The 12428-nt window shown below is 38.3% G+C and overlaps 1 protein-coding gene across 3 annotated transcripts in view; it reads right to left on the minus strand.

Annotated features, from left to right (window-relative positions):
• The window catches only part of LOC146809690 (C-Jun-amino-terminal kinase-interacting protein 4-like), a 759065-nt gene that overhangs the window by 348513 nt on the left and 398124 nt on the right, over window positions 1–12428 (minus strand). For all 3 annotated transcript variants that reach the window (XM_085616533.1, XM_085616532.1, XM_085616534.1), the window contains exon 13: window positions 9248–9378. In XM_085616533.1, the coding sequence (XP_085472659.1) occupies window positions 9248–9378 (131 nt within the window). The remainder of the gene's footprint in view (window positions 1–9247; window positions 9379–12428) is intronic.

A 12428-nucleotide genomic window follows, 5' to 3' on the forward strand; every position in this document is an offset into this window, starting at 1 on the left:
AAAGTAAGATACATGGCTGATTCAGAAACTACTAATGCAGCATCTTGGCTGAAACAAATTTGAAACAGACTTTTTCTGGATGAACAAAATGGTACTTTCAAGATACTGAGAATTCAGATTACACAGTGAGAGAAACAATCTGCATCACAGGTGGAATTCTTTCAATACAGGCACCTATTTGACTGTTTTAAAGGTGAATGGTTTTTGCTGAAAAAGAAACACATTTGTTTTCATGACTGTGGTCTGCAATCAGAATATATAATTGGCCCGATATCACAAATGTGTATCACCATCCTGTAAAAAACGAATTTTCTAGTGCTTCATTTAGGTGGTCATATTCACTCTTTATCATTCTTCGTTTTAAGCAAACCTTCCCGCAATTGCTAAGAATGAATCACTTGATCAGTGTGAAAACAGTCCACTTCGTAAAATGGCATGTAGCAACAGTAGAATCTAGATAAACACATACTATACTTAATGTGAGTTACTTTTCATAGATGGTGGGTAAATGGTGTGTTCCAAAAAGCATACAATAATATTTGCTTTATAATTAGTGGAGTCACTTCTTTTAAACTATATAAGGATCTATTTGTGCTCTTTTGGAAATTACGAATACACTGTTCACTTCTTTATCTTGACAAAACTCTGGGTGAAGAGGGTCATAATATATCTATTTTTCAATTAAGCTTTTTGTTTAATAGAACAAATGAAACACCAGCAATCTGGGTGTCAGACGGAGAAGTTTTAATCTGTCCATGCAAATCCATTGTGTTTCCTCAGAGGTGGCTGGCCACTGGTGAAAAGTTGGCTCCATGTACCACTTAAATCTTCCAGGTGTGAATAAGACGTTTGTTGGAAGGTAATAAATGATTTGATTTGATTTTGATTTGAATGGGATTTATAAAGCGCATGGCTGCCCGAGAGCGTCCCAGCGCTGAGGAAAATCAAATAAGTCAGGCGAAAGCGAAGGGAGGTTAAGGGAACAGCCACGTCTTTAGAGATTTACGAAAGGATAGAAGGTTGGGTTGGGCGCGGAGGTCCGGAGGAAGGGCATTCCAAATTTTAGACGCCTGATAGGAAAACCGCCGGCCTCCGGAGCGAGCTTTCTTGAACCTGGGTATTTGGGTGAGGTGGGCATTAGAGGAACGAAGAGTTCTACTCGTGGTGTGAGGGACCACGAGGTCTTTAAGGATGGGCGGGGCTTTCCCATGGAGAATTTTATGGGTTAGGCACAGGGCTTTGAACTGGACCCTTTGCTCCACGGGCAGCCAGTGGAGTGCTCTAATCGCCGGTTTGGCAGAGCAGCGATTTTTTGTGCCTGTGAGAATCCGGGCAGCAGCATTTTGCACCACCTGCAGCCTGGCTATGACTTTTTTAGGTGCGCCGAGATATAGGGCATTTCCGTAGTCCAGTCTAGAAAGGATGAGGCCCTGTAAGAGTAGCTTTCTTGACTGGAAGGGAAGTAGGTGGAGGATCTTGCGGGAGGTACGGAGTAGGCCAAAGCAGATTCCAGCCGTGTTCCTTGCTTGGGTGCTTAGGGACAGGTTATGGTCCAACCAAATCCCCAAGCTTTTGATGTCAGTTTTAGGGGTTGGGGGGGGACCCATGCACGGGGGCCATAGAGACTCCGGTCGGAAGTGGGACTGATTGCCAATTACCATTAGCTCAGTTTTATCCCCATTGAGTTTTAGTTGTGAGGCGTTCATCCAGCTGACTACGTCCCCCAGACAGGAGTGCAGGTCGGTGGTAAAATTCTCTGGCCGACTGAGGGAGACAACCAGCTGTGTGTCGTCGGCGTAGGTCAGAAGTTTAATGCCATACGGGACGACAATTTTCTCCAGGGGCGACATATACACGTTGAAGAGCGTCGGGCTCAGGGACGAGCCCTGGGGCACTCCGCAACGTACCGGGGTCTCCCTGGAGATAAAATCGCCATCCGCTACCTGGAAGGAGCGATTGTGGAGATAGGATTTGAGCCAAGAGAGGGCCAGACCCGAGATCCCAAGGTTTTCCAGCCGTTGTACCAGGACATCGTGGTTGACGGTGTCGAATGCCGCACTGAGGTCCAGAAGGATCACTGCCACTGATCCTCCTGCATCAATGATCTTCCTAGCCTCTTCGACAACCGCCACCATCGCTGTCTCAGTGCCTTGGCCCGGGCGGAAACCGGTTTGAGATGTTTTAAGCAGGTTGTTGGATTCCAGATAATTTGTTAGCTGACCATTAATAAACTTTTCAGCCATCTTGCTAATACCTGGAAGAAGGGAGATCGGCCTGAAGTTGGCCAAATTACCAGGGTCGAGATTAGGCTTTTTGATTAAAGCTTTTACCACAGCCTTCTTCCAATTTAAGGGAACCGTTCCACTTTCTATGGAAGAATTTATCAGGTTCACCATAGGTGTTAGGATGGTGGGGGCGACCTGTTTTAGATGTCTCACTGGCGCTGGGTCATGCGGGGAACCGCTTTTAAGGGAATGAAGTATGGGCCCTAAGGTTGCCTCACTGATGGAAAGGAAGCTGATGAGTTCTGAATCCCCATTCTGGCACTGCGGCAGGTGAGGAGGAATGGGGTCTTCAGAGAGAAGAGGGGGAAGGTGTTGGAGGATTTTTTGAATTTTAAGGTCGAAGAACGTGGCTAGCTCATTACAATGGTTGTCCGAGAGATTATGCGTGACAGATGGCGTAGGTGTCTTTAAAAGTTCTTTCACAATTAGAAACGTTTCTCTGGACGAACAGGATGCCTCTCTAATTTTTTTATTAAAAAAGGATATTTGAGCATTTTTTAGAGCCTTTTTGTAATTGAGAATAGTATGTTTGTAGTCATTTTTACTATTAGAATCAAAATTTTTCCTCCAAACTCTTTCCGCTCGCTTGCAAATTTTCTTAAGGAGGCGTATCTCTTGGGTGAACCACGGAGAGGTGGCTTTTTTCCTAGGTTTCCGATGCAGTTTTTTGGGAAGGACTGTGTCTAGCGATTTAACAACCCAGGACGTGAACTTCGCATCTGCCAGATGAGGGTTCAATTCGGGATGTGGCCTGGTGTCCTCTAATGCTTGTTTCCATTTGTCGATGTCCAGATTCGCCCAAGGGCGGGAAGGTCTGCTGGGTGCTTGGGTAGAAGGAGGTGTGGACTGGATTCGCCAAATAAAAGGGATGAGCAGATGGTCGGACCATGGTACAGGGATCGGTGTACCCACCACAAGGTCGGGAAAATTGCAGAAGATGGGATCAAGCACCAAAGGGGGAGATGCAGCGAAGTGTATATTATTCTAAATCTTTCATGAGGTTGAACTAGCCTGTTTTCTTAAATGTTTTGATAAAATGCAGGAATTACAAATTGTCCCTGGGAACCGTTAACAATGGACCGTTCAGGTCCCACTGATACTGTAACTGACACTGACATTAATATTGTAAGACCATCTGAAATCAAAGGCGGTAGAGTCATCAGAACCTTCATTATCCTTAATTTTAGAAAAAATTCAAGCCCTTCGTGTCAACACAGATTCTATTGCCTCAGAGATTAAAAATGTTCGAAAAGAAATGGCAAGTCTGTCAATGAAAATCTCTGATACTGCAATTAAAATACAAGATAATAAGGCTAAGCTTGAGACTTTTACTCCACTTGTAGCGAAAATATCACCTTTGTCTACCCGACTTCTAGATATGGAAAATCGTAAGACAATACAACTTACGCATTTTTAATTTGCCAGAGGATGTGGAGGGTGGCAACTGCAGATTCTATTTGCGAAATCTGATTCCTGGCCATTTACAAATTAAATTTGAGATTGACAAGGCCCATAGAATTCCTTCACATCACAATCCTCAACATACCAAACCTCGTCAAATGATTTTCAAAGTCCTCAGACATCATCAGTTGGTTTTGATTCGAAAGGCAGCACGAGAGTTTCCTTCCTTGATGGTCAATGGGAATAACATTTTTATTCATCAGGATTTTGCTAAGGAAACAGTCTCAATTCGCAAGGAATTTACTGCTCTTCGTCCTCAACTGCGAAGTCTTGGGTTCAAATATGGTCTTTTTGACCCTTCAACAATGCATATCTGGAAGGACAACCTTTCAAAGTCTTTTCAGCGTCCTGATGACTTGCGTCAGTTTTTGGATCAGCGTTCACAGCATTCCATGGATACTCATGATTCTAATACTCGATTATAGCTAATTTCCGTATTTTCTGACAGATTAATGGTTTATTACTACATTGGGCTTCAACGGCTTGGTCATGCTTGTAAAGCGTATGTGCGTTTCATCCTTGATATTTTTGTACCCTGTTTGTCGTTCTCTCCTTCTTTTAATTTTTTCCTGTCCTTTTACTAGTTCTGGAGCTGCTATTTTCTCCTATTATTGTTCTTTTTCTTTTTCTCCACTTCTTGATTTTTTATTCTTTCTCTCTTCATTATGGCCAATGTCCACAATATTAAAGTTGTTACTAAATGTTAAAGGTATACGTCATCCAGTTAAGCGTACAAAAATTTTAGATTATTTAGGTAGTTGTAAGGCAGATATTTGTTTTGTTCTGTTCAAGAGACTCATAGATGACAAAATCTTAAATTATATGAAAAAGAAATGGGTAGATACTATTGTTTCGTCACCTGCTATTGGTAAAAAAAATGGTGTGGCTATTTTCGTTGCAAAAAAATTGCATTGCCAAGTCTTAAGTAAAATTTCGGATGCGGATGGAAGATATATTATAGCTAAAATTAAAATTCATGATTCAGTCATATTTTTACTCAATGTTTATGGTCCTACTGCAGATGACCCTCTTTTTTGGTCTAATATTACCACTGAGGTTCTAAAGTTGGGTAAAGTTCCTTTAATTGTTGGAGGTGATTTTAATGTTATTGCTGACCCATTATTAGATAGAATATCTAGTACTAAATTTCGCCCTCCTAAGGTCTTTCATGCTTTTAAATCATTTATTCATACCACCAAGTTAGTTGACATTTGGCGTTTGCATTTCCCTACGGAAAAATGTTTTACATTTTTCTCTAATCCACATAATTCACATTCTAGAATTGATTTTTTTTTTATCTCCACACAACTAGTCCAATCTGTAAAGACTCCTAAGATTGGTAATATTGACGTCTCAGATCATGCCTTGATTTCTTTTGTTCTGAATTTAACTTCAACTTTTACAAACCAAACTAGATGGCGTATGAATACTGGAATTGTTCTTAATGAATATAATAAGCCTAAAATCTTAAATGCCATTCAAGTTTATTTTTTACTTAACCCTGAAGGTTCCACTTCTATGGTCAATAGATGGGACGCCTTTAAAGCCTACATTAGGGGTGTAACTATTTCTATTAGGCCTACGAAAATAAAACATTCAATGCACATATCAGAAGATTGGAAAAACAAATTGTGATATTTGAAAGTCTTTTTATTTCGTAAAATGATCCTCAATTCAAAGTCAAGCTACAAAAACTTCGATATGAATTTAACTCAATCCTTAGTACAAGAGCTGGCATCCAAATTTCTAATTCTAAGGTTAAATTTCGTTTTAATGCCAACAGATCTGGGAAACTTTTAGCTAATTATTTACGTATTAAAAAAGATATAACGCAAATTACCTCAATTCATGGCCCCAATGGTAAAATTGCAATATCTCATAATGATATTGTTAAAGAATTTTGGGATTTTTACTCTACTTTATATAATAAGCCCGATATTCATGATCCCTCCTTACTGGACTCTTTTTTAAATACAAGTGATTTGCCCAAAATTTCACAATCGGATAGGCTTGGGCTAGATTTACCCATTACTACAGATGAAATTTTAACTGCCATTAAATCCATTAAAAAAAATAAGTCCCCTGGCCCAGATGGTATCCCAGCTGAGTTTTATTAAGAGTTCCAGTCCCAACTTCTGCCTTATTTATTTCAACTTTTTACTTTTTTTGGTTCTTCAGGAACTATCTCTGGTTCTTTTACTGATGCTTTAATTATTGTACTTCCCGAACCAGATAAAGACCCCACTCTTGTTTCAAATTATCGTCCTATTTCTTTAATTAATCAAGACTGTAAATTGTATGCTAAAATACTTGCTTCTAGATTGGCCCCTGAATTAGATTCTATTATACATCTTGATCAATCAGGTTTTATGAAGAATAGATACTCTACAAATAACACAAGAACCTTATTACATGTTATTGAACAGAGTTCCACTTTAATTTTCCCCACAGGAATTTTGGCTTTGGATGCAGAGAAAGCTTTCGATAAAATCCATTGGCAATTTTTATTTCAAACCTTATTATCATTTAATTTTGGTACTTCATTTATTCGCATGATTTGTGCTCTGTATTATGCCCCAACTGCTTGTTTATTTATCAATGGCCAAGTGTCTAGTCAGTTTTCCCTTTTTAGAGGCACAAGACAAGGCTGTCCCCTTTCTCCACTTTTATCCCTCATTGGAACTCAACCTTTCCTTATTCATATAAGAAAATGTGTTAATATTAAAGGTATTGTGATTAAGGATGTTAATATCAAAACCTTAGCTTATGCTGATGATGTGCTGTTATTTATTAGTGATCCTATATCCTCAATGCCTTCCTTATTAGAAATTATTGCAAAATACTCCATGGTTTCTGGTTACAAACTTAACATTAATAAAACTGAATTTTTCCCCTTAAACATCTTTTGTACTCCTGATATGTTACCCATGGCCGATATTACTTGGCAAAAAGATAAATTAAAATATCTTGGGATTTTATTTTCGTCCTCCATAAAAGCAACATTAACATTAAATAGTAACTTTATTCTGAATTATATCAGATAAAACGTCTTCACTTCACCTCTCTTGGTGGGGTAGAATGGACTCCATTAAAATGACAATTGCTCCTAAAAAATGTTACACCCTTGCTATGATTCCTATTCAATTTCCATTACAATTCTATAAAGATATTGATAGACATCTCTCCAAATTTCTCTTGAACAATAAATCAACTCGTATTGGTTATAAAGAATTAAAAATACCCAAATGCAATGCTGGATTTGGCTTGCCTGACTTTTTTCTCGATCACAAAGAATTTATACTGAAACAAAGTTCTATATGGTTTACTCCTTCCTCTTTAAATAACCACCCTACTTGGCTTCATATAGAGCATTCTCTTGTGGATCCTTTTCCATTGACCACCTTGCTAACAATGTCTAACAGGTCAACATATTTGCAAAAATCGGTTATTATCAAATCCACTAAACTCATTTTTAATGACCTGGATTCAAATTTTCTATCCCCTATGGTCTATACTGAAGATTTGTCATTATGGCATAGTAATGTTATTAAACTGAATAGAAATGTTAATTTTTGGAATTCTTGGATTAAAGCTGGTATCTTTTATCTTAAAGATATTTATTTCGAAAATGTTTTTATTTCTTTTGAAGCTTTACAAACGAAATTTAGTTTACCCCAATCTGATTTTATTAAATTTGAGTTTTTATGTAATTCAATTTTAGATTCCTTCCCTCATGGTATTCCGTTTAATGTTAAAGCAGATTTAGCAATATATATTCGAGCTATCTCTACGTCATCACAAACTGTTTCTATTTCATATAAAAAATTATCTAATTCTAGAGGAAACAATTTAAATATAATTTCAACATTTTGGAATGCTGAGCTTTCACTCTCTTTGTCCAACGATACTTGGAAGATTATTTGGCTTAATAGTATTTCAGGCTGGCTGCCTGTTTCGCTTTACCAAACCAGTTCTTATATTTTATTCAATTGCTTATGGACCCCAGTATGTTTATTTTGTGCTAAACTGCTGCAAGACGACATTTGTTGGCATTGTAAATTACTTCCTGGATCATTACAACATATGCTTTTTGATTGTCCATTAATTTAAAATTTTGGTCTGATGTCTGAGGATATTGTACAAAAGATATTACACATCCATGATGTTATTTCTTACAAAATTAATATGTAAATCTGTTGGTCTTTTACATAACTTAACTGAATTAGAAGGTAAACTGTTTAATTTCTTAATATCAGCCGCTTTAAAATCCATTACTTTTTGCTGGAAGGATATTTCATCTTTATCAGTTCATACTTGGTGGTCATGGGTCATTTTTACAAGAAGAGGTGCTCAGTTATCCCTGAATGGGATTAATCATAACTCTAATTTGTTTCGCTCTTTTTGGTTACCTATAGATGTATATTTATCTCTATAATTGTATATTTATACTTGATATATCTTTTGACAGTCATTATACTTAAATACTTATATGATGAACGTAGCTCTATTTTCTAATAGTTGACATTGTACATATACATGGCTCCCTCCCTTCCCTTCCTTCCCTTCCTTTTTCGTTTATCTTCCCTTCTTTAATTGATTATTTATACATCTTTACCTATTGTAATTTATTATTGTTTTTGAAGATCTCTTATTTTATATAGGTATTTTCGCTTATGGAAAATTTTTTCTGTATTGTCTGTACATGTTCATTATTATGAAAATTCAATAAAATATTTTGAACTCAAAAAAAATATATATATATTGTAAGACCATCTGATCATCTATTTATAAATTAACGTCCGATATGTACTGGTTTATCAGCGACAAAACAAACCATCTTAAGATAGATAGTATCTCATATTGTACGTTTTTACCAATTAGCTAGCAAATCTCTCCCTGGCAGACCTAAATCATATTCAACTAATGATAAAAGGTGCTATTGCAGCTCCGTTGAGCAATGGCCCTATTTCAGAGATATGTAAAGACACTACATGGAGGCCTGTATATACATTTACTAGACACAAATGTCTGGAATCAGACTCCCAAAAAGAAGCCCGAGTAGATCCTGTCTCTCTTGCATATCAGAAACAAACAGTAACTGGCTTTTGGATATTTTTGTCTAAATAGTCTGAGAAAAAATATCAGGTTAAATGTTAATTTAGAGGCTTTACAACATTTGAATTAATATATTATATGCTGATGACCTCCAAATCGGGTAGAATACCTCCGTAATAATGGACAGTTCAGTTAATGTGCACAGACTACTTATCCACTATAGTAAGGCAATGTGTTGTAATTTCCCTTTGTATTTGAAAAACTCACGTTTGGGAAGTTTGTACATCGGAGGACTGAGTTGTGGTTACTTGGTGTATTTCCTCAAATGTTAAAGATACAAATGTATATAAACTTAGAATTTAAGTAAAGTATTAAACTTAGTTTATAGCAAGCCCACGGTTGCACACCTCATTCCTAGTTTTCCCGTTTAAAGTCAGTACCCAAACCTGAGCATTTCTGTCCTGCGAACTGCATCCTGAAGTTCCATCAACCGTTCTTTATACTGGTTCCTCTCCATGAGCACCCGTGCCATCTCAGCCCGGGTGAACCTCTTGCGCTGGGCTGCTGGCACATCTGCCTGGTCAAAAAAAGCAAAGGTGTAAGAGCAAAAGGGTAATAAGATGAGACATCCAAGTTTGAATGAAAAACTCTTTCACACAGAGGGGATCATACATACAAAAACATTTCCTTGCAATTGGTAAGGGTAAAGTTACCTTTAAGGAGATCACATTACTCCTAATACTCCTAGTGCACAGGCTCGCTAGTATTATCAATTTGTTGGTGCAGTTGCCACCCAGTACGAAAATGCTTCTAGAGCTACTTTATAAAGATGTGTGTGACCAGTATCAGGCATATAGGTATATGTGGGCATGTCCCATTCCCATGCACAGTTTCTAATAATTCAGTGTGTGTTATGTTTCTGTATGGTGGCTGAGGGACTGTTTTGCTAATGGGAGAATTCACAGACTGTAAGTAACGTAGATACTATAACCACATTCTCTTTCCCAGGCTTCAAACAATGTCATTTTCAAACATCTCCAAGTGATTGCGAACTTGTTACTGTAGTAAGGCCTCTTTATCTCTATGCGGCTTCCACCTACTCTACACTCTTTAGCATGGATATGTATGTATGTGTGTGTAAATATATATATATATATATATATATATATATATATATATATATATATATATATATATATCCATATGGCCACAATTTTAAGCTGTCGCCACTTGCCTGTAGATCCAAAAACTATCTAAAAACTGTATTTTACGCACGCGTATACTTTTACAATGAATTTTTGCCTAAATTACCAACATATCTTTGGTATTTCCATAGGCTCAAGTATATGATAATGCTTACAGGCTGTTTCGTTTTTTAGAAATGTTAATCACAGCACTGAGTACATTAACATAATTTGCACATTCCAATTTCCCCCGTGAAGAAACAAAATTTCATGAGCAATACGTATTCCAATAATATTTATGAAAAAATGCAACAAACATTGTGCATGAAAAAATGATACATCAGTTTAAAATTGCCGATGTGTTTTTTTTTTTTTTTAATATCAAACCATGAGCAGTCTAAAGCTTTAATATGCTTCTATCATTCATTGTTCATGCTCGATATACAAAATTGTATAAGTATGTTGTTCATGTCTACCATTTTGCCGATCACGTGGGGTTTGTTAATTTGCACGGTCACTTTAAAAGCACACTGAAAAAATATCTCCATGTCGAGCGAACAAGGCTCGTGAGAGCTGAAACGCGTTTTGACGACATTGGAGGAAAAAATATATCTCAAGCACCTATTTTGGATATGTGTCCGTCACTAGTCTCCTGCAATCTTGGATTCTTGCCAGAAAAAAGTTTTATATATATATATATATATATATATATATATATATATACACACACATACATACATACATATATACACACATACATATATACACACACATACATATATACACACACAGAACAATGTGCTCGAGGCGGCGTGCTCTCTCTGCTGGTGCCAGCGTTGGGGCGTGACCAGTGCCCCCAGAAAATTGCATACCAAGGAAAAACGACGCTGCACTCCCTTAGGAAACCTTTTCCTTGGTATGCAATATATATATAATTTCCGCTTTTCACTCGTGAACAAGACACATCTGGTGTCCAAAACGCTTAGAGCATGCTGCTCATTAAATCACTATCTGCAATTTTCTGCTGGGAGTGCGCGTGCTTTCTTTCCTTGGATAATGGGAAAATTCAGTTGTTCAGAATATATATATATATATATATATATATATATATATATATATATATATTACCTACTGGCGGTCGCCAGTAGGTAGTTATAGTTAGGACCCTGTTTCCATAGGAAATCCGCAACATTCTATTTGGAATAACTTTGGCGCCGGTCGACGAATCCTCGCGAAATTTTCAAAATAGGTGGGGCGCTCCGCTCCGCTCCTACCCTGAAAGTCTCGGGGGGATTCGTCAAGCGGGGGCTGAGAAAAAAGGGGGTCCCAAAACGCGTTTTTCCCATGCATTTTTCCATAGGACCTTTAGACACAGCTACAGCCCGAACGGCTGAACAGAGTTACTTGAAATTTGGCAGAGAGGTAGTCCTCAGGTCAAGGAAGTGCCTTTTGTAGGTCTGGTGTAAATCTGTTCAGTAGTTCCTGAGAAAATAGCATTTAAATCAATATATATATCTGTGGCAGCTTACGGTGCGCTTACCGTGCGCTTACCGTACGCGTACGGTGACGTGCCCGAGCGCAATTCTGATTGGCTGTTACAGCTTAGTAAACATTCGAATCGGTCGAAACCAGGAAGCGGCGTCCGCCATTTTCTCTCTCGCACTCTGAGGGGGGAGGACATACAAAGGGTGAAAACATGTAAAGGGGCATGTTAGACAACTACTAACCACCTAGCCATGATTAAGGTGTCATATTAAAACCCCCAAGTCAAAAAATTCAATTTTACATTTTTTCGAATAAACGCCGATTACGCTTACCCTACGCGTACGGTATAAATTTTATATAAAAAAAAAACTATCCACACTTTCCCACCCCCGTGTGCAAAAGGTGCAGGTAATGCCCCTTTTGTGCATGGCATATGTATTCCGTAGAAACATTAATAGATTACCTTTCACAACGAAGCGCATAATATGTCCTCTGTGTGCGGACGGTGCGCGAAGCGCATCGTGCGTACATGGCCCATCCAGCTTAACGTGGGCACGCGGTGCGCGTAGCGCACCGCGTGCCCACCGTGCGTGCACGGCACTAACTGCGTAAAGTGGGCGCACGGTGCGCGAAGCGCACCGCGTGCTCACTGTGCGCGCACGGAACAAACTGCGTTAAGTGGGCGCGCACGCCACGAACGGCGTAAAGTAACTTAGCATTTAAAAAACCGTACAAATTCACTGAAAAAACCATAGGTTTTACACACGTTATAGTTAGGAATTAGCATTTAAAAAACCTTGCAAATTCACTGAAAAAACCATAGGTTTTACACATGTTATAGTTAGCTGGACATTTTACTGATAAAAAACCATTGAAATTCCCCCGTTATAGTTAGTGCAGGTGCAGGCAACTATAACTCACGCGACCGCAATCCTCTGCTGATGCTAATACTGTATTT

The sequence above is a fragment of the Triturus cristatus genome, chromosome 7 (genome assembly GCF_964204655.1).
Source record: "Triturus cristatus chromosome 7, aTriCri1.1, whole genome shotgun sequence".
Taxonomy (NCBI): Eukaryota; Metazoa; Chordata; class Amphibia; order Caudata; family Salamandridae; genus Triturus; species Triturus cristatus.